The sequence below is a fragment of the Daktulosphaira vitifoliae genome, unplaced genomic scaffold, assembly GCF_025091365.1.
Source record: "Daktulosphaira vitifoliae isolate Bord-2020 unplaced genomic scaffold, ASM2509136v1 Scaffold_4, whole genome shotgun sequence".
Taxonomy (NCBI): domain Eukaryota; kingdom Metazoa; phylum Arthropoda; class Insecta; order Hemiptera; family Phylloxeridae; genus Daktulosphaira; species Daktulosphaira vitifoliae.
The window spans coordinates 27,406,301-27,429,638 of NW_026099575.1; the positions used below are offsets into that span (position 1 = coordinate 27,406,301).

At 24.4% G+C, this 23,338-nt stretch overlaps 3 protein-coding genes across 4 annotated transcripts; 1 reads left to right on the forward strand and 2 right to left on the reverse strand.

Moving 5' to 3' along the window:
* Nucleotides 1-224: 224 nt before the first annotated feature.
* LOC126904286 (N-acetylgalactosamine kinase) lies at nt 225-7,770 on the reverse strand. 2 transcript variants are annotated; one of them, XM_050683199.1, is made up of 10 exons: nt 7,459-7,770; nt 6,746-6,862; nt 5,264-5,594; nt 4,981-5,194; nt 3,180-3,288; nt 2,944-3,101; nt 2,641-2,781; nt 2,463-2,577; nt 1,885-2,074; nt 225-1,822 (listed from the first exon to the last, which is right to left on the reverse strand). In XM_050683199.1, the coding sequence occupies exons 3-10, from the start codon at nt 5,557-5,559 to the stop codon at nt 1,606-1,608; spliced, it is 1,440 nt and encodes a 479-aa protein (XP_050539156.1). In that variant the 5' UTR covers nt 5,560-5,594; nt 6,746-6,862; nt 7,459-7,770; the 3' UTR covers nt 225-1,605. The 2 variants fall into 2 exon arrangements, with proteins under 2 accessions (XP_050539156.1, XP_050539155.1); XM_050683198.1 differs by lacking the exon at nt 6,746-6,862 and having other exon boundaries at nt 7,459-7,766.
* A 1,237-nt stretch (nt 7,771-9,007) lies between these two features.
* On the reverse strand, nt 9,008-11,702 carry LOC126904739 (uncharacterized). The gene is made up of 7 exons (XM_050683959.1): nt 11,661-11,702; nt 11,472-11,552; nt 11,306-11,395; nt 10,460-10,607; nt 10,210-10,349; nt 9,664-9,798; nt 9,008-9,300 (listed from the first exon to the last, which is right to left on the reverse strand). The coding sequence occupies exons 2-7, from the start codon at nt 11,548-11,550 to the stop codon at nt 9,158-9,160; spliced, it is 735 nt and encodes a 244-aa protein (XP_050539916.1). The 5' UTR covers nt 11,551-11,552; nt 11,661-11,702; the 3' UTR covers nt 9,008-9,157.
* Nucleotides 11,703-14,353: 2,651 nt separating this feature from the next.
* LOC126904832 (uncharacterized) lies at nt 14,354-16,717 on the forward strand. Its single transcript, XM_050684118.1, has 8 exons — nt 14,354-14,526; nt 14,611-14,751; nt 15,003-15,123; nt 15,182-15,333; nt 15,409-15,687; nt 15,746-15,887; nt 16,230-16,501; nt 16,564-16,717. The coding sequence occupies exons 1-8, from the start codon at nt 14,427-14,429 to the stop codon at nt 16,677-16,679; spliced, it is 1,323 nt and encodes a 440-aa protein (XP_050540075.1). The 5' UTR covers nt 14,354-14,426; the 3' UTR covers nt 16,680-16,717.
* The last annotated feature ends 6,621 nt before the right edge of the window (nt 16,718-23,338 follow it).

The window sequence follows — 23,338 nt, forward strand, 5'->3', positions numbered from 1 at the left end:
ATCCCTATACCTTGGTAGTTTTTTAATATCTATTAGTGTATTAATGCCTAAAAACTGTTTCATTTTTTCAAAAAGATATTGGTTTATTATTAACTCCTAAATTCTGTGTTATGTATAAATTTGTCTGTGAAACTATTTCAAGTATTTCTTGTTCAAATATTTGTTGAAATGAAGTGTAACGATCTATTAAATTTTTAATAAAAGATTGAGTTAGTCTAACAGGCTCACAAAATAAATCATTTTTTACTTTAAGTATGAAATAACTATTCTATGAAAAATCTTGTTTGTGAATTCTTGATGTCAAACTTTCTTCATCAGGTTCGTCTTCAGAAACAACAATGTTAGCTTTGTTAAAAACATATTCCATAATAATACCATCAATAACTATACCAACTTCACATTGAGTCGGTAATTACCAAAATTTATTTCTAATGTGTGCTAGTCAATAATGTTCAAATCATGATCTTCAATTTTGGTATCTTCTGACAAAATTGACTCAGTAACACCGGGACATTTTTTCTAATTCATCCAGTAATGGATTTATCCGTCAACCACATTAATATCCATAGAATCAACTAATTAAAAAATAAAGACTCAAAAAAATAGTTGGAAATATAATTTTGTAAATATAAAATAAATAATGAGAATAGGGTCAATAATTTACAGTGGTTTCACTGTAAAACCATCAATAATATAACTAATATTAAAAATTTTAAATTATAATCAGATTATAGAGTAATTACATTACGTTCTAAATACGACAAAGAATATAAATAAATAATAATTACAATTTGTTTTATTGAATTATATGGAATATCTTTGACGCCATGATAATATTACAAAATAATTATAGCGTTGATTTTTAACTTGTATTATTATCTGTTAGAATAATCATGAAACAACAAAAAATATTGTTGAAAAAAAATGTTATCAAACGGTCATTTTTAAGTTGTTATAATTAACAAGCAATGTGGTGGCAAATGAAAAATAAGCAAAAATATGTTTCACAAAATAATCACTATGCTTCAAAGGATTAAATACAATTTATAACGTTCGTTAACAATTATGTGGTATACATTCTTTATTTGTGATATAATTGGAGTGGATAATCTTGAAAGCCAATAGACATGTAGTAATTTAAAAATCTATTATTGATTTGTCATTGTTTAAATTATCAGATTAAAATGAAACTTATTATAAAAACTATCATAATGAATATATTTTTATGGTCCTTTGCATTGTATAGACACAGAAGTCAAAATACTAATTATTAGACATATGCTGAGAATTTTCATTAGCTTACTCGAATTTCACATTATGTTATAGAACATTTTCATGGGTCATATCTATTTTTATTTTATTTTAAGGATTAAATTTACAATATTCATTGATCAAATACATAAATGACAGTATTTTAATTAAAATAAATTTAGTAAATTTGTCTATAAATAATGTAGAAAGCTTATACGATTCCCTTAACCAAGGGAGTCGTTATAAAAATATATTTTGAGAGGGAGGGAAAAATATCAAAATTTGCATAACAATACATAGCATGTTTGTTCTTCTGGACTTAGACATGAAGATAAAAAATAATTTACTAAACTTCTACAGTATTTTTAAGGGAGGAAGTTCATATAATTTATCAATTTCAACACCAGGGGACTTGAAGATAAAAGCTCCATCAGAAGGTTTGGTTGCAAAAATAACTTTAGTTAACTTATTTTTGTCGACTGATCTTTTTGAATAAAATTTATCTTTTAAAAATTGTATAAATTTTTCTTTTATATTTGATGGTACCATAATAACAACACATCCGCCCCATCTATAAATAAATTTCACAATGTTTCAGTTGAAAAAATAGTAGTTTCAGTAAAATTATCTTACCCAGCTCCAGTAAGCTTACATCCATAAGCACCCCCTTGTTTGCAAAGCTCTATTAACTCTTCAAGATCTGATTGACTGCAATCATATAAGTCACGCAACGAAGTATGGCTTAAATTCATAAGCTCTCCAAGTTCTATAGGAGAACACGAATTTTCACATTCTTCACAGAATTTTTCCATTCTTTTGGCCTCTAAAATAAATCATAAAATCAATAAATTTTTATTACTAAAAATGTTTTATACTTCCAGTATAAAATTAGCTGGAAATAAGTACCAATTTTTAAACCTATTAAGACACCATATAACTGTTTATAATTATTAATATTTTTTAATATTGACCACATAAAATGGTAATATTTAATATATAAAATGTTAAAAATTAATAACTTCTTTAAGAATATATAAAAGCAAAATGTTTTATTTTGTATTTTCTGCAATAAAGTAAAAGAAAGAACTTTTTATAATGGCCAAAGTAGTACATACAATTTTGTTATATGCATAAAATATGTTTTTAAAATTGTATCAGCTTATCTTTTTGTTTATTTTTAAAACAAATCATTACGCATAAACAAACAGAACCTTTAAAAACGTGTAATGCTCTTTGATGTAAGTAAAATTCTAAGACGTTTGTTGTATTAGGAGTTAAACTTATTACGTTTAATTCATCTTCCGTGACTGATAGGATTTCACATATCTGTAAAAGTCAAATTCTATTATGAAAACAATTTTCTAAAGCTATATTAAAAAAATATAAAACCTCATTTTTTGTAAATTTACTCTTATGTAAGTGTTGATGTACAAGTTTAATCATTTCATCTAAGGAGTATTTTAATGTTTTTTGAAGTTGAGACAATACAGTTAAATTTTTCCAGTCAATATTTTGACTTTTTGCAATGATCTAAACAAATATTAATAAAATATTATTCACCATAAAACAATTAAAGATAAAATACTATTAAATACATAAAAGAACTTTCACCATGTTAATAAATCAAGACAGATAATAACAAAAATATTGTCATGTATATTTGGTTTACATTAATAAATAATCTAATTGTACCTGAGAAGCCAATCTACATTCTACAACCCTTGTATTAAAATCATTGGATGCTGCTTTATTTTTTATTGCCAAACTTTGAGCTACAATAAATGTAACATCATCAGGAAGACGAAATTGTTGAATTGTTAAAGGATTAAAATTTATGCGCGAAGCAAACCCTGATATTTACAACAATCAACAATAATAATATAAATTATAACAGTTATGAATATTTTCATTAATAATAATGAAGTAACCTTTTTTAGCATGTATAGCTATTGCTTGGTCCATACCACCCCCGGCTGTACCAATATATCTTTCACATTTGGCACTAATTTCTGCTAATTGATGTCGAGGCACAGATACCTAAAATATCAAAATATCACTATTAATACCTTAAAAAATATTTTGAACCAATTGACTATTTTAACTGAGAAAATAAACCTGAAGATTTAGTATGCGATTTGTTAATCATATTACAATGGAAAATTCTATAACGTTTTTAAGAAATATAGATTTAAATGAATGGTTAAAACAGTTAAAATTTTCAAATAGTTACTTATAAGACCTGTGTAGTGTATTTATTGCTACAATATTTTTTTAATATTTTAATAACGACGTTTTATAAATGTTTTTTCAACGTTTTATTAAATCACCCGTATATTAGACATAAGTGGGACGTAAAACTATTTAACAGTTCATGAGATCCAATATTTACTATTATTTATTGAAATTTTAGTGAAACTAACTGCTACTGGTTAACAACTAGCGAAGTTAACTCTACTTGCTTTTTGTGTCAATTAGATTGGTCAGTATAAACAATTTTATACATCATCATAACTAAAAATTAATCACTTGGAAGTAGATAACTATTATTGAGTAAGTCAATTGTATTTTTTACTTATATTTATGGCATCGATTTTTTTAAAACACAAACACTTAAAAATTATTCACTAAATTATAAGTTATAACAGAAGCAACGTCAAAAATAATTAATAATCTTTTCTTAATATAATTTATTCTAATATTGATTTGTATCAGAGGCAGACTGGAAGGCCAACAACTCAACGGTCACAAAAAATATGGCGGTCCTGTTTGCACCAAAAATTGTGTGTATCGTTGAAAAAAAAATTTTTTTTTTAACACCATGGAAATCATATTTTGTTATTATAATTAAAAATCCAACTTACTATCAATTGTCTTTGTCATCAGTGATATATAAGTTGAATCACAATACATCAAAACTTACGTTTATCGTCAAATAAAACGTTTAAAACGAATTTTTTTTTTCAAAAAAAAAAAATATACGATATCAATAATATAGTTAACCAATCATTATACAACGTATAACTTATAACTATTTTTATTAAAACAAAAATAAATTCTTTTAAACGTTATATTTAAAAATAATCTGTGCAAGAAACAAGTAGCAATTTTCGCATATTAAAAACTGCTTATGTTAATAAATTATGTTTCGAATCTCTTTATTGTTAAACGAAAAAAATGAATAACATTTTAATATTAAACATGTTAAACATAGAAATTGTAAAACGTTTAAATATTGAATAACGTTAAATTCAATTATAAAATTACTTTATAATATTTTTAAACGTTTTACGTAAAAATTAACTTTAATCCGACCCCTGTTTATCAACGAAAATTACTATTAAAAATTTAATAGATAATATATATATATATTACAGTTATACATAATTATTTTTTAGATATACCTGGCACAATTACTCTATTCATAGCGACCATCATCGTTCTAATAGATCAGAGGGCAATCATTATTTTGCCCTCGTTGCCAGTAATGTTTGTAAATAAAATTTTATAAAGTTGAATTTTTCATATTTGAATAAGGATAACAAAATCCGTTTTCAAGTAAAAAATACTAATTAGGTATTTAGTAAATAATCTTTGAATAATTAAAGCCCAATCAGATAAATGTTATAATTATCGTATCAATTTAATTATTCCATCAATCTTTTAGGATAATAATTATGTCAGATGTATCGAACATTTCAGCTTAATATTGAACTAAAATTTATCACTGACCCCGTATCCAGCCAAAGTAGAAATTAAAGCAGCTGTAACAAGTGCACTTGAGCTACTTAGACCAGCACTCTCCGGTATGTTTCCTGAAACAGCGAAGAGGAAACCAACGTTTTCGACCGTTTTCAATTGTTTTTCAGTCATATATTCTTGAGCTCCTTTTATACCACAGAAAAAGTAATTTGTCCAGCTTTGACTTTTACCTATTGTAACGGCACTAGATATCAAAACAAATTTTATTTTACGATTAATTTATTAATATTTGTAACTTTTTTAATCCTATTACTCAATATCTGATATGGTTTGGGAAACGTCTTCATAACTCTGCGTATCTGTATTTGTAATTCGAACGATATTATGTCCACTTAATCTTTTTGCTGCAACTATGATACATTGTTTGATTGCCATCGGAAAAACAGAGTACCCACAATAGTCAACATGCTCTCCAATGAGATTAACTCTGCCTGGTACTTTGACATAATACTCGGGTTTACCTTTTTGGAATGTTTGACTGAAATGGTGTTCAAGCTTTAGAATTGAATCATCTTTGTTTGATTCTTGCCAAATGTCACCAGCACTCATACTTGAAATAGATGTTTTAATCTATTCTTATAAAACTGTAATAGTGTTTGGAATATTACGCGAATTACTTTAAAATAAACTTTCATAATAGATTTTCTAAGTTTATAATCCTAGAATACTTAAAACAGAAAAGTTCAATAAGAATTATAATTGAGAGTGTGAATAATTATCAATTTTCTCTATACATTAAATGAAACAAGGGTTTAAATTAAATTTAAAATTAAAAACTTATAAAATCCATGTGAATACGAAAATTCAGGTAAGTTATTATTTGCGTTTATGATGAAATTTATAAACTACATGTATTTATGTTATCAATAAAATACCTAAATATCCAGCTAGAATTTAAACAAATTAATGATAAAAACCAACTAGTTACAACAAAATTTAACGAAAATTTCAAAGATTTTTCAATAGAAAAGGTTATTAAATCTATTAAAATAATACTTTATAACACAAAAAAAAACAAAAATGTGAGAAAAAAAGGCTCAACTTAAGAGTTGATTAATTTATATTTAATAATTGTAATGACTTTCATATAACTAACATTACGTATATTTACATAGTTTCCAAGTTAATTATATTAGAAAAATGTTAGCTTTTTTAGAGTGATATATTATTTACATACTTTTATTTATTTCTGCGAACTATTTTAAGGATCAAAGTGATAGGATATGCGGTTAATATTTTAAGTTACAAAATTTGTTTGTGGTCGTATTAAAAATATTTTATTTTTTTAAATAAAAAATTATTATTTATTTATATTATAAAGTTATTTTTCATTCAAATTTTTATTTTATTTTTAAAATAAAATAAAAATCTAACATTACAGAAAAAATAAAAATTGAATTATATTATTTTTGTATCTATAACAATTATTGAAAACCATTAACATAGATATATTTGTATAATAAGTATGTTAATGGATGTCTGTTTTGAACTAATTTACTTACTTATTAAGCTCAGTATCATAATTTTACGTTATCGAAAGAGTACAGTAATGCAAATATTAGAAGCACTTAATTGCTTTATAAATATTTAGTAAATTTTATCTATATGTGCTAGTTATATTATGCTAATATATGATTAGGAATGGAAGAGAAGTTTATAAAATATTATTGTTAACATTATACACAATATATTACACTGATAACACTAATATTTGTTTGTGAAATATATAAATTACTCAATTCACGAGAATTCTATAGGTAATAGCTGATTTTTAAGGTTACTCTTCAACGACGTAGTTAGTGAAAGAAAACTGTTGATATTATGTCAGTTATAGCAACGACGTTACAAATAGCTAAAATATGAAAAAAGTTGTATATGTAAATTAACATTTTTAACATATTATGATACATGTAAAATAGATTTATCGAATACATCGGTAGCCTAAATACTAACGAATAAAACAGTTCAGCCTATTGGGAAATGGCGAAGATTTTTCATATTTTTCGTTTTTATAAATATTTAATTATCTCCCAACATTTAATTATAATTCCCTTAAACTTTTTCATAAAGTTTTCAATGAAATTCTCAGTAAAATCATAATATGTATCAGAGACTAAAATTTTCCAAAGAGTTATTCTACAATTAGTGTATAAAATAACTTTTATATGCTTTAATATTTTGTGTGTATTGTTTGATTTCTTTAACTTATTGGTAAGTCAACATGAAGACTATTCATTCCAACGATAAAATTGTAACAATGATTTAATAGTTGTTTTATTAATTGAGAATATAATTAAGTTCAAAGTAATATGTAAATAAGTAAATAAATAAGTCGTTTATCACTAATGTTTTAATCTACACATAAGAGAGATTTGTATAGAATTATTCAGTTTAGTAACCTTAAAATTGAAACCAGTGTTAAAACTGATAAAGAGAAATTGTACTTACGTTGCACATCAGAGAGCATCAGCACACACACTCAAGTCAGAAAGGCGCTGCTAGAACGGAAACACTGAATCGGATTCTCATAGATGTGCCGCCAATACCGTTGCCATCGTTGTTCACGACCGTTCGCCCAAAAACGATTTGCAACGCTATACAAAGCAACAGATACGTTTGATATTTATCGGCTATGGTTATGGTGTCACATAGATAATATTTGTTTAATGTGCGCACTGGTCAATCTAAAATGTCCTCGATACTTGATCATTTCAGTTGTGGCATATTACACGTTTAAAATTGAAAGTAATTAACATTTAAAATACATCTCAAGAGAAATCCTACTCATAGATGCGTTATTGACACAAAACTATTTGTAAAATCCCGTTGTTTTTTTTGTTAATATTTATGTGCTTGTATGCGTTACCTCCAGACATGGTGTGAAATTCAAATGTACATATTTGATCGGAAACCGGTTTTGTGTACAGTCAACTCAAAATTCGCACTTTTGATGATAACATCTTATATTATACGTCCATAATTGTACTAAATTGAAAAAAGTAAATTTAATTTATATCCGTAAAATTATTTTTTTATAGGAGGGAGTGAAAACCCTTTACGATAAAAGATTTCTTGGGTGTTGTAATCTCATAAATCGTAGCTTTTTTGTATTAACAATAATAGGATAAATGTGAACTAATGAAAGTACATAAATGAATATATTTTCATTGAGTTTCTTAATATAAAACATGAAAATTATACAAAAATTTTAAATAGAGTATGTCAACAGGGTGGTTACATCCCCTAACCCCTTCCTATTTAACTACTACTGATTAGTATGTTTTAATTAATAAATTAATTATTTTAAATACCTAATTAAAATATTCGCTTTTTGCGAATTAACACATCCTTTATTATTAATCTATATTTTTATGAACACTATTTGTTTCCTAAGACATAAAAAAATTCATTTTTCTTTAAATGAAAACAATCACTAGATATGATTTAATTTGATAAAAATAAAATTTATATAATTCGAGCTGCTTTTTTTTTGATAATTAAAGCAAGTATTCAATTTTTTAGCATAATAATACATTTTATGTTGAAATAAAAACTCTAGTATTACGTTAAATATATTTACATTTTATTTAAACATCTACAAGTCTAAAGCACAAGTATTACAAAAATATCACAGTTGCTCTATCATTGTCATATTTTTATACTTATTTTGTAATGCTTCCCATAAGCTGAGTAATAAAATAATCGTAATAACCTTCAAAAGTTTTAAATTTTTACAAAAACAATGAAAATGTTTGACTGATAAAGTGAAACAGATACATATTATCGAACAATACGAATTTTACACATCTATCACATTATTATCATAAAATATTTAAAAACATTAAGGATTATTTTTATGTTTTATATAAATGTTATTTATTTTTTACTTCGAAGACATTCTTATAAAAATATATTCCGTCAGCAATATACATATGTATTAAACAATTATATTTTCAAAATGTGAAAAAAAATCAACATTTTTTATTATCTTTGATTATTTCAGGTTTGTACTCAAATTGTAAAAGGAATTAAAATATATTAAAATAATCCTTAATTATAGGCATGTAATGATTTTCTTTACTAAAACGCTTGAGTTAAAATCTCTAAAACTTATTTCTTAAAGTTGCACATAATTAGTCTAACAACATCAACTATTGATTACATCAAAAAATTTTATATTCGATAAAATATGGTTTCCGTGTAGTAACAACTGCTCTTTTAAGACATCTTCGGCGATTGGAGTTACCAAGTTTAAAACTAATCGCTTGTTTGAATTTAAAACATTTGAGGCTGTTTAAAATATATAAAAAAGGAATTTAAATAATTTCAATTGGCTTAAAATTTGCAAATATTTTAAAAATTATTTGATAAATAATTTTTAAAAAATCATTATTTTATATAAAACAATTTTTTTAATTATATTAATCTGAAAATATAAAGTGGTCTCTATAATGTATTAAACTAACTGTAAATATAACATTTCATTTATTCAATCAATTTGATTGACTAAATTAATATTTTATAATAAAATATACATATTTAATATACAAGTGTTGATTAATTATTGTAAATTATTTGATCACTAATATATTAGGAAGTTTTAGAAAATTGTATAGCAAATATATTCAAAAGAAAAAAAAATATATATTTTACCAAGTGATGATGATATTAATGGTTCAAGCATACGAAGGTCAATGTCTCCAAATTTTAAATCTATATTGATATGAATCAATTGTACTTTATCTTTGGTAATTTCAGTATTTCCGTGCAAGAAAACTGTAGCATTATCTAAAATTGATTACAGCATTTAGTGGCTAACTATTTTAGAATTTTAGATAGAGTAAAAAAAATTGTTTAATTACATTATTAACAATTTACGATTACACAAAAATAAATTATTAATTAAAAAGAATCAATTACTATAATATTTGAAGTCTAGAGTTAAAGTGTAAATTATTTATGGGTAAGACAATTGGACTACAACAATTCCCTATAACATTAATTGTTTTATGATTTCTTTATTAATGTAATTTTTTTTGAAACAAAGAGATTAAAGCTAGTCATATAGTTCATCTATCTATCAGAACCAATTTATTAGACACAAAATTTTTATTGTAATGTTTTTTGATTTAGGCTACATATCCACAAATTGTAAATTTGTTTTAAAGATAATTAAAAATAAGATTTTAAAATATTTACACAAAATTCCTTCACAGCGCCCCGTTTCTAAGGTATGCACATTTAAAGCATTTTGTATTGTATTTAATTTGAAGTTGGTGGTAAAATTTATAAGTGGAATATTTACAATAGCTTCTAAAGTTTTTTCTTTTAAGTTGAGCCTTAAAAATAAAATATTAATGATAAATTATATTAATTATGTAAAAATATGATTTCTATATTTATGTAAAAAATTTCAGTGTTTGAATGATAATTATTTTACATCACATACTTGAGTAATTTCACTATTATAGAACTAATTCCCCTAGCATCTAAATTTGATAAATTTCCTTTTATTATAATATCTTGAATAACTCTATGAATTTCTATTTGATTAATCTGTAAAGGATCAAGAGATGGTAAATGTTTAGCTGGATTGCCTGTAAAAAATATAAAACTAATTGATTATTTGTAAATACTTTTAAAAATTTAAGCTTATATTTAATGTCCTCTCACGTATGTTACTAGCTGTGTTAAAGAAGACGAAACAGAAAGTACAGTTCGATGGAATAGAATCGAATATGTACACACTAAGTCACAATGCGTTACTGATCGAACTATAAAAACAGCCTTTGATAATTCAAAACAAAAATTTAAAGTTTATAACATTATAATTATAAAATTTATGAACAAATTTATTTTTTATGAAAAGCAATAAAAAATTCTTATCAAAAAAGAGGAAAATACAACTGAAAATTATAAACATTTGAACATTAAATACCAAAAAAACGTGAAACATTAAAAATATTACCGTTAAAATAACATTAAACGTGCAAACTTAATAAAATTATACGTAATTTAAAATAATGTAAAATTAAGATATAATTGAATTCATTTTATACAAAAATATAAAAATAATTAAAATCTGGCATATAAGAAAAAAATCAAATATATAAAATTTACAAATGAAATAAGGCTGAAATATCAAAAATCATTTAACGAAAATAATAAATAAGGATACAAAATGAAAAATGCAAATATTGAACAACGTTACAATATCAAACAATGAAAAATATAATTTTTTTCTTCAAATTTTATCCTGCAAAAAACGTAAGTTGAAAAAATAAATTTGGTTCACCTTGAATAATCTGCGTTTTTAATTGTTTTAAAATATTTAGCAAACATTGATCTAACTCTGGATCATTTTTATGGCACTTATTGATTCCGTCTAAAATTTATACCAGGTAATAATCCAATATATTATACATTTAAAAAAGTTATAATTCAGTAAAAAATAAACTTACTAATTTGCGGTTCACCAATAGTGTAGTCTAATAAAATATAACAGATTACAAGTTTGATAAAATTATTTATAGCAAACATTTCTGAAGAAACAAATAAAAGGTTTAACTAATAAATGGATATTCATATGATAGGTTCGTAGGTTTTGTCTTTCTATTTAACGAATCAAATTTAGAATGTAAAAATACTACCTATTGCAATAGGATTTGTGAAAATTTTCTTAACGACAATTCGGCGAAATTAGTTTCAATTCCACTTATCATTATGATTATTAGACAAATTATAATATATTTAGTGGTCGGTGATAATTATTTTTGAAATTTTCATGCATTTAAAAACACTTAGGTCAAGTGAAATTAAAATTCAAAAGGTGTTTATTCAAAGAAGAATCTATATTTTACTGTTGTAACATTTAAAAGTAATGATTAGTAAATGTCTAGTGGTTAATTATAGACAATTAAATTATATTGAGAAATTTTTAAAAACAGAGAGCCAAGTAAATAAAAGTTCATAAAGAAAAATAATTTAAAGGGACTTCGATTCCTAAAATTTTATAGCATTTTTAAAAATTAAGTTAAAGAGTATGAATATACAATATATAAAATAACACAAAGAAATTATTTTTCCATGGTTGGGGTTTATTTATGATGTTAAAAGTAGCCTTTAAATATTCTTATTATAAGTCAAGTTTATCAATCTATCCAAAGGTCAGATTTTTAACAGTAAAATTAAACTTCTAATATATTTTTGTAGGTAAAATTTTTAATATAAAATTAGAACCTTTTCGGTAAAATGATTTTGAGATAATAATAATAGAAAATTGATATTATTTGTTTATATTTATTTGCCATGTATATTTTAGTATTTTAAATTTAGGATTTAAGCTGTAAAAACTAATGTATAACATGTTCATTGCGTGTAAACATATGTAACCATTGCTACATTTTCATATTAATGTTTCATATAAATAAACAACTAAAATAAAAAATAAGACTTAATATTAAAATATTTTATGGTAAAATTTTTCATATCAATTTTTATTGAAGTTTTTAGATCGATTACTACATTTTAATAATTTTTCGACAATTTATAATTTTTTATTGTAGGTATTTTATTTTTACAGAACATTAGAGTTATAAGTAATAAAAGGAGCAATTTACAGCATTATACTAATTATGAAGTTTTGGGAAGTCCATAATATATTCCTAAAAAAATGTAGAACACACAAAAATATGTTGAGTTTACATAATACACCTGAATTTCTACACAATATATGTATATTTTAGTTTCACAGCACAAACCCTAAAAAATACCATAGATCTCAAATACAAGGACAAAATATTAAATACCTAATATACATCTTTTAATGGTGAAAGGTATTTAACAGTTAGGTTTTTGGAACCTATGTACTGTAGTTTTAGCCCGGTTTAATTTATTTACACCACATTATTGAATTATTTTAAGGTATAATGAAACCGTTTTGACCAAAGAAATTTATTTCGATTGAAGTTGTCTTATCAGAGGAATAAACGGCTAGACATATAATGAGCCAATGAGTTTGCCACATTAAGTACTGTAAATAGATTATCTAAAATTAATTATTTGATTATTTAAATAAACAATAGTATAATATCATATAATTAGATATTCACATAGTAATACAAAAGTATTATAAATATTTAAAAAATTTATAATTTTAAAAGAAAAAAATTATTATTCGAGTTACATTAAGTTGTTTTAAATATTTTTATACATAAATTATAAATATTAAATTAAAGTATTATTTTACTAACATTTATAAATTCTTTGTTAGTTAATTCAATAAGTCATTTTTTGTTTTTTAATGTTTATTGTTAATAAAGTATTACTATTTTTACCAATTAACCATATGTAGATAATTCAGAGACTTAATATTGATAAAATAAATTATATGTAATTAGTATAACATAAAAGTGAAACAGTGGTCAAAAAATCTATAAAGTACAATGTTGTGTATTTACTTAAAAAATCAAATTTAGAGCCAGCGCTAGAAATTGTGGTGTCACGTACAAAATGACTATGCCGAGCTCTTAAAATATTTTTTTATAAAGAAAAAAACATTTTTTTAATTATTTAATAATTTGCGGCGCTCTTTAAAACGCAAGGGGCATATTTCTAACACGCTGGTTCTGATCAAAATAATACTTTTTAATGTTATATCCTTTATATTAAAATATTCTAATGTTTATATGAACAAATTATTTATAACAAATTATAAAATCCATGCTAATTACACCGTACAACAACTTTTTGATTTCAAATTTTAATGTTTTATTAATTTTGTTCATGAGTACAAAATAAAGAATTGCTTTCATTGCTACAAGGTCAACGTAAATTGAATCAATAATACAAAAATAATCAATACATTTAAAAACTTAATTCATCGATATGCAAAATAACAATTTTTTTAGACTATCAAGTTCGTTAAATAATAATTTCATTATTATATTATTCCACGCGTACTTTGTATTAACAGTATATAATAGATAGGATATTTCTCTTCGCCCTTAATTTTTACAATACATTTTTTGAAATAAAGTAATCATTCTGATATTTGTATTGAAGCTGAGTCTCAAATTTATTTGAACACGGAAAAAAATGTTAGATTTATGAAACATGATTTTCAGCTTTTTCGACCATACTTAATTTTATATTATATTATATTATTTTTGTTGTTAGGTAAATTTAATGTAAATGAACTAAAATGAAGCATACCGGATATCTGTTTTTGCTGTAGTTATCAGCAATTAACTGATTGTTTAGAAGGTAGACGAATATTTGACTTGGGTAAATAAAGGAAGTTTTAAGAAAAAAATGGGTTGGAACCTACTATATAAGAGTAAGATGCTACTGTTTATGTCACAATTTAAACTTCAAAGTTAACTGAAATATAACGTGTGTAATCTATTATTAAAGATATGTTGGCTAATGTACTTTCAGTTCTATATTTGGCAGTTTTTGTATTAGCTGTCGAAAATAATGATGATAATTTGTTACCGAACGAACGTGAATCAAAGGGTGAGTACATTCTATTTTGTCTTTTATTTTTTAAAATATTTTTTGATTGATTGCAAATGTAATTTCAAATTTTGTGTTTTTTAGCATGGAATATTCTAGACGGAACAAAACGCAATTGTATGGGATTAAATGGGAGATCGGGAGTATGCACAACACAAGAAAAATGTACAGAAATTAATGGAAAAACAGTAGGAAGATGTTTTCCATTTGATACTTGTTGTTCAGGTTCGTTAGTTCATATAATGTACGAACATTAATAACACTTAATAGTACTTGATTTTTTTAGTTTTTGTTTTACTTATACGAAATAATATTTCGTATAGAAACAGATATTGTTTGTTTCTTATATAATATAAAAAAATCTGTAAAAATTGTGATATTTTTGAAAACTAAATAACTTTTTTTTACGTAAGAGAAAATAGCAGTTTTATTTCAAATATTTCACCATATTATTACATTTTAAATTCAATTCATAGCACCATTGAATTCTTGTGGAGGATACTCAGGATCAAGCACTATATACTTTCAAAATCCAGAAACATTTCAACAAAGTTGTACATACAAGGTAAACATCAAGAAAAATGTGTGTCAATTAAGGTAAGTTAGACATAGCTACATATGAAAAAAAAAAACTAATTAATCTTTTGTTGGAAAGAATCGACTTTGAAAGATTTTCTTTGAGTCAACCTACGACATCTAACAACAGCACAGCTTATCAATGTGACACCGACCAATTTACTTTAATTTCTAGTGATAATACTAAGTTAAACATTCCTATTCTATGTGGTGAAAACTCTGGTCAACATGGTAATACAATCAAAAATATTTTTTTAAAAACCAAAAATACTCATCAAATTTGTTACTTTTTAATTTAATTTCTAGTTTATGTGCCACTTGAGTCAAAAACAATATTGGATTCTAGTACCATCAATAATATAAACATTTATAATAGAGTGAAATCGCAAATCACACTGAAATTTCAATTGACTGCTCGTGATGAAGATAGTACTGATTCTGAACCGACATGGAAACTGAAGATTTCGCAAATTGAATGTCAACCAAATTCGATGAACTGGTGGAAAATTAAAGATATGGCACGTCAGGTTTGGGATTGGGAAGACGAAGATGATAAGGACATTACAACACCTAAATACGCTCTAGGTAAGTGTCTTACAAATTGTTTTACTCCAGCTTATAAATGTAATGTAATATATCTTAGCACCCGAGGGATGTTTACAATACTTCACCGAAAAAACTGGTACGATTGAGAGTTTTAACTACAACAAGGGACTTGGTCACTATACAGGTGGTTTAAATTACGCCATTTGTTTCAAACGAGCCTCCGACACGTGTGGTATTCGGTAATAATTATAATCATTATTATTTTTAAATTAAAATAATACAAGCGTATAAAGAAAAAAGAAATTTTCATCTGAACTTATAACAAAAAATAATTTATTAAAAACAATGGTGATATTCATATGACATAGTATTAATAAATTTAGCCAGCCTCTTTTTTTCTATTTAAAAACATTCAGATTATCAAACTATAATACAATTTAACGAAAATTGCATTTTGAAACGTGGTTTCCTAAATTTATTCAGTTACTTTATAAATTTAGTGATACTACAGTATTGTTTAAGACTTATGTCTTTATTGAAATTATAAGTCTAAAACAATTATGTTTTAAAATCAATTTTAGATTAAAACCAGTTAAATTTCAATTGGCCTACAATAGTAAACAATACAATTCTGTGGATCGAGACTGCGATACGGCAGTAACCACACAAGATGTCACAACAGAATCAATAACAACAGATGCAGCTCAGATAATGAGAAGATTAAGAAGAGCCGTGACTGTCAGTGACGATGGCGTACACAATGACTACCTGCTCATACCTGACGGCAAAACATCAACCGGCATTTATGGGTCTAAATTCTGCGACAGTGGTTTAAATGGATCTGGAGTGATAGGTGACATTTTTATAAAATTAAATAGACTTTCAATTTCTAATAAATTGTGCTTCATTTTTTAGCAAAAGCCCATGGACCTATAGCAATATCTTTTGTCAGTGATGATATTATTGATCCTGATGAAGATGTTGAAAAAGGATTTAAAATTAATTATTCATTAATGAATACCGGATGTTAAATTGTATTAATTTTTAATATAATTTTATGTATCAGCAATTATTTTTTTTTATTAAATGATTTTGTCGAACAAAAAATACCAAGTTTTAATTTCCGATAGTAATGAGTGTCATTAAAATTATATTAAATATAATAATATCTCTGTACTTAAAACTGGAAGTTAATATATACTGTCAAATAGCATTCTCTCACATTAATTTTTAAGTATTAATAATTAGTTTATGGTAATAAGTATATAAGTATAAGTTATTAAAATTAAATTAAAATTATTGAATAATTGGAAAATTTTTTTATTTAATTTTTAGTTATATCCTTTTCTATTTTATAAGTTAGTTAAATAATAAGAACACGGACCATTCAACCTATATAAAATACTTAATTATCTATTTTGCCATTAAAAAAAATAAATTTAACACCTTTGTGTGGTATAAATGATGGACTACAAAAGTATATAATAATTGTAGCTTAAAAAGTATATGTAACTAAATAGTCAATAAAAATATTTGTTGATTTATGACTTAAATGGTTATTATTGATATTATAATGATATCATTTTTATTATTATATAGATATCATAATTAATTAAACTTAAAGCCATGTTAACTCTAAAAATTTGGCATATATATTTTCTTAAGTGATACTTCTGCAAACAATTACGCAAGACTAAAATATACTAATGTATAATTTTTTATGTAGATATATAATATTTAGTTAAACAAAGTGTCAAAAAATTAGTCACTGTTAATTTGGTATAATTTTATAACAATTTTTAAATTTAACTAATGTAATATGAAATATATATAAAATTTTGGACAATTTATTCTATTGCCATTTACATAATTTTGATTATTTTATAGAAATTTATTAAATACGTGTATATTATAGTGTCAATTATAGTGTTTATTTTTAAAATAATAAGAATATATTTTTTTTAAATATTATAACAATAAGTACAGATCATAGAATTTCTTAATATATTATTAGAATTTTTATATAAAAAAAAAAATTTGAAGAGTAAAATGAATAACATTTGCTCGTTATTTATTTTTCGATATAATAAAATAAACACATCAATAAATTACTATACATTATTATAATAACAAAACATTTTTGTGAAATAATTTTATAAATAATACAATATTATGGCTAGCTTTATTTAACTTAAATTTTGAAAAAGGCAAATTAACTTTAGTAACATTTAAAACAACCAATTAGATAACTACATTTTATTAACTCTTAAATCGTAATGTTCTGGTTTGATGTCTTGGTCACATATAATTTTCCTTGTTGAAATAGCGAATGCGTCATATCAAAATCAATATTTTGAAATATTTTGGTGACGTGGTTAACAAAAACAGCAGCTCGTACAAAATTTTGATTTAAATATTCAAGTGGAATGTTTTTTATTTGTTTATAATCCGTCGATAGGTCGTTTTCTTTTGCAAAAATCAAAAGATTATCGTATAGTTTTGGAAGTTCTTTAGAATTTATAATATTCTCGGTAACTTGTAAATCTTTAAAGTTTAGAGCCATCAAAACCAATGCTGATTTTATAGTGTCCTCTAAGAAAACTATACTATTTACCTTAACATTGCTATTTCCTTTTAAAAGTCCAACGATATTTATTATTTCATATTCGCTTGTTAGCCCTTGTATGCCAGTATTTTTAAAAAAATTTACCCAAATTGCGACCAAGTTACGACTTAATTTAGTAACGTAATCATTTACGATTAACTTTTGATCGTCATTAGAATATTCACTATGATTTTTTATTATATCGTTAAGCAATAATACGTGTGTCCAGGTTATTCTCAACATTATAATCTTCAACATTGCTTTATACTTGTCGTGATACTTTTTAATTCTTTCGAATCCATCGTGTAAAGACATGGGATTACCTTTCGCCTGATTAAATGTCTTTCGTATTTCATTTGTCACTTTATTCCATTCGATATTTGAGTCATAAATTTGTAGATTGTTCAAAGTGACTTCATCAATACTCGCATCATTTAAATACAAGCATTGCAAATGTATAGTTTTTGTATTTCTCCATCCTACTTCAATTAATGCGTTCGAGTTCATTATCTTACCAACCTCTAATTCATATTCTGTCAGAAGTTGTTCGGCTGCTTCATATTTATTTTCTTCTGGTATATGGTACACTACTTGAAATTTTTTATACCAGTACGATTTATCAACATTTGCTATAAAATATTGATGTCGCTCTCCATGACATTTTCCTTTACTACGTTGTAGCACATCAATAACAGTCATACGCATATTGTTCAATCTTTCAATTAAATAATTTCCCCTGATACCGTTATTCCAAATTACTTCAAAATATATCTTAAGCTCACTTAAGTACATATATAACAACCACCATTCGTACAATGAAGTGTTACGAATATTGTATAGAATGATCAACATTAAACGAGCTTGAGCAGTGAATGACATTACTCGATCCACGACCGTTTTAATTCTATTTTCATCATCATTTGCCTTTAGTAATTGCCCACTAATTGTTAAAAATGACACCGCTATAAGTTTAAAACTACACATAATATTGTACTGCCTATAAATTGATAATAATTTTATATCATCTTTTCCAAGATTAGGTGATAAATTCTTATTGTTACATTCGTCTTCAAATCCAGTTTCGACTTTGCACAGCATTTCATAGGTTGATTTATACTGAAAGTTTTCAATTAATGGGTCACTATTTACAAATTTTAGTAAGACACTAGTAAAAACTATCAACGTTTTAAGGGAGGACATTCTTGCTTTCAATAATTCAATTTTAAATCAAAAAATTTAACAGAAAAATATAATAAAAAGTAAAACTTGACAATATTTATACACATATTTAGTAGAGTAATAAATTATTCAATTTATTTTATGAGTAAGTAGATATTCGAAAAGAAATAACACATTTTTATATGGTTTTTAAAGAGCGTCATTTAAAATAATAGTAAAATTATTAGTTATATACATCATGAAATAATTTTTTCATTTTGATTTTGCAGTTGTCATGAAATGATTTATTAATTTTTATTAACATCTTTATGAAACATGATTTTTATTAATGCTGTGATTAATTTTATTTTTGAAATCGAATCGAATATAAATAATAATGTGTAAATATTTAATAAAAGTATAATTAATGAGATCATTTTACTTTGTCTATGGAAATGAAGTACGAGTAGCCCTAAGTTCTTTATATTATAATCAAAACTAATATTGAATGCTTTTCATACTTAGGTGTATTAAATTCTAAAATGACCAATTTTTTTGAATCGCAAAGAAAAAAATAATATTTTTGTAAAAAGGGTGATTCTTTTAATTTTAACCACTTGATTACTCTTAAAATAATATTTATACTAAGAAAATCCCTTTAATGTTATAAGCGTGTTAACTTTACTATTTTTAAATGGCAACATACACATTACTCTAGTTCATAAAATAAAAAATGAAGAAAATAATTAGTCAAAATTAATTTTTTAAATAGTACTTCAGAACTTATTAACATTTTTAAATAAAGAGTGGAGGAAAAGCGCTAAGTAATTAGGCTGAGTAATGTCTACTGATAAACATAACATAACTTACACTTCACCTCCACACTATATTTTAAATTAGTTATAACTTCCAAAATAATGAGTTATTTAGTTCATTTTTTAATTTAATAAGCTAGTTAAATATGTATGTTGCCGTTATAAATTAAACTTGGCACACTTATATGGTATAAAAAATGAATAAATTTACCAATTTTAAAAACCTACATTTTTTTGAGTATTTCCCTTATTTAAATGGAACCAAAAAATGATTTTAATATTGAGGGGTAATGTCTTCAACTAGATAATTATCTAGAAAACTAGATAATAAAGTTATATTATTTATAATTATAATACATGAAAAGTATTTATTTAAGTACTTTATTATAGTATGATATTTATATTTAATTTAGTATTGTAATTTTACGGGGATATTATAGAAAGTTATAAAATAATTGTACATATAATTTTTTTTGTGAGTTCTGTCGTCCATTTATGAGAAATAACTGATTTTTTTCAATTTTTGAAGGTTGTGATCTTTTGACTTTTCGTTGAAAAAATCAAAAAGCTAAAAAAAGTGGCAATAGGCACAAACAAAATTTTTTTTATCGTTTCAATAGTTAAATATTATGATTACATTTTAATATTTGTGTTTATTTTAAAATGTTTCAATAATTATCATCATTCAATTCATATTCATTATAATCCATTAATGTGTTGTCAATTGAAAATGTGTTCTTAAATAAACTATTAAAATGATCAAAACAAATGTCTATAAGTACTTTTTTAACATGATTTGAAAAAATTATGGCTCGAATATTATTCATTTTAATTTCAGCAGTGACTTTTTTTTCTTCATTATTTTGTGTTGTTGGTATTTTATTGTTTGATGCGAAATTATTTATAGTATCGTTGATGCTTGGTAGAGAAATTTTGTCATAGGGATTTAGAATGGCGTTAAAACCGCGAAATTTATTTGAAATATTGTCCAATAATCTATTTATAAAATTTATTAAAATATCATTGTCCATTGCAATGTAGTCTGTTTTATTCTTGAGCACATTAATAATTCTTAAAATATCATTATCATTCTTTAAACCAGTCGCAATAACAAATGTTGATAAAGCATCAATCATACCATCGTTATATTTTTTGACTTCAATCCTCGGGCCAACATTTATCACATCAAAAACGAACTTCTTTTCTTCTAAAACAGACTTCAAAAGAAGGGCATGTGTCCACGTTATTCGTAACATTACAGTTTTTAATATGTTTATAAATATCTGATGATACTGTTTAATCCATTCAAAACCATCGTACATTATAATTGGACTATGTTTTGCCATTTTATAAGCTTTTTTCAAGTTTAATTTTGCTTCGCCCCAAATGATATTCGGGTCATACATATTCATTAGAGTATTTAATAGCTCATCTTCAAGTGCCACGTTATTAAGATAAAGTTTATTGAACGATATTATAAGCCGATTTTTGTAACCAATATCTAGAAAATAGTTATCACTAAACTTTTCATTGATAACTTCTAAGTATTGATTGACCATGTTCGTTGCTGATTCGAAAATAGAGCTATCACCTATTATTTCTAATTTTTTGAAGTTATCGTAGAGTGGCCCCGAACTCGAATCTAGTACAAAAAATTGATTTTCTTTTGAACACTTACTTACTTTTTCTTCTTGTTTTTCAATTAATTTTTCAAGCATATCAGATAATCTAAGCAAAACTTCGTCTCTGTTTAAGCCTATGTCTTGAAAATGTTTAGAATACGAGGTTACTTTGTAAGTATAAGTATGAACCAACCACATATTAAAAAATCTATGAACCCCAATATTATGGAGTATGATCAACATTCCATAGGCATGTTCGGTAAATAAACTTATTTGATTTAGAGCGGAGTCTATTTTTTCATTGTGCTCAAACCATTTTAGTAAGTATTTAGAGATGTGAAGAAATGACAGCGTTATGAGATTAAAACTACACGTTACCTCCACTAAAAGTCGTTCAACTGATTTCTTGATATCTTTCACTGATATTATGTTGTTACAATTTTCAGAATGCCATTCGTTTTCTTCGTACCCTGTTTTTAGTTCACACAGTTTAGAAAATACATTTCTTGATTTTTGTTCTTCAACTAATGTTGAACCATTTATAAATTTTGCACCGAAAATTAAATACCAGATAAATGTAAACGTTAATATTATTTTACTTGTCATTTTCTGAATTACAGTTGATTCTTCGTTAAACGTATAAGATACAATTCGTAAATTGTATTAAAAAACATTATAATACAAAAAATATAAATTATAAATGTAATAATTCGAGTATTATTTGCAATAAAAAACACTTGTGTGATTCATAACATAAGCCTATTTTTGGAATAAATCTCAAATACTTGATATAATTTGTTGGCACATATTAAAAATAGATTATCAGCATTTATCTTACTGAACAATAACTCATCTCTTCATTTATTTTATAATAAAAATATATTGTTGATTAAGCCCCATTATTTAGTTTTTAAAAACATCACTGTAATATATCAAAATAACTTTAAACCGTCATATTAAAAATAACATCAATTTTCAAAAATTTATAAAACTTAATACAAAAATAAAATAATATATATTCTGTTTTTATGCTTTTTTGAAGATATACTAAGAGAAATTTTGTTTTTGGTCATCTCAATTTACTTAAAATATAGTACAACTGACTATGATGTTTTATAACTATTTATAATAATTCATTATTTGATATAAAATTGCCATTTTTAGATTGTAAAACAATGTATTTAACATATTTGTCTTAAAAACAAAAAAAATATATATAAAATGATAGTTAAATACCTAAGGTAACTAAAAAAAAAATATATAATCATTCGGTTATTTTTAAAAAAATTTTGACAATTTTAAATTAAAAAAATTGAAAAAATTTCGAAAATTAGCGATTTTTGAATTTGTAATTTTTTGGGGGATTTCCCTCGTTTCCTGTAAACGAGGGAATTTTTTTCAAATTTACGATTTGTGATCTTTTGACATATTTTTCATCAAAATCGGTCCAGCGAGAGCTGAGAGAGTTCACAGATACAAAAAAAAAAAAA

Coding starts and splice junctions, on each gene's coding strand:
- LOC126904286 (XM_050683199.1), bottom strand. CDS start 5,559: ATGAGTGCTGGTGACATTTGGCAAGAATCAAACAAAGATGATTCAATT. Junction 5,195..5,263: donor CAAACCATATCAGATATTGA/GTAATAGGATTA, acceptor TTTGATATCTAG/TGCCGTTACAATAGGTAAAA. Junction 1,823..1,884: donor TGTAAGCTTACTGGAGCTGG/GTAAGATAATTT, acceptor ATTTATTTATAG/ATGGGGCGGATGTGTTGTTA.
- LOC126904832 (XM_050684118.1), top strand. CDS start 14,427: ATGTTGGCTAATGTACTTTCAGTTCTATATTTGGCAGTTTTTGTATTA. Junction 14,527..14,610: donor GAACGAACGTGAATCAAAGG/GTGAGTACATTC, acceptor TGTGTTTTTTAG/CATGGAATATTCTAGACGGA. Junction 16,502..16,563: donor AAATGGATCTGGAGTGATAG/GTGACATTTTTA, acceptor TTCATTTTTTAG/CAAAAGCCCATGGACCTATA.
- LOC126904739 (XM_050683959.1), bottom strand. CDS start 11,550: ATGTTTGCTATAAATAATTTTATCAAACTTGTAATCTGTTATATTTTA. Junction 10,608..11,305: donor AAAAACGCAGATTATTCAAG/GTGAACCAAATT, acceptor TATTTTTTACAG/GCAATCCAGCTAAACATTTA. Junction 10,350..10,459: donor ATAATAGTGAAATTACTCAA/GTATGTGATGTA, acceptor TTTATTTTTAAG/GCTCAACTTAAAAGAAAAAA.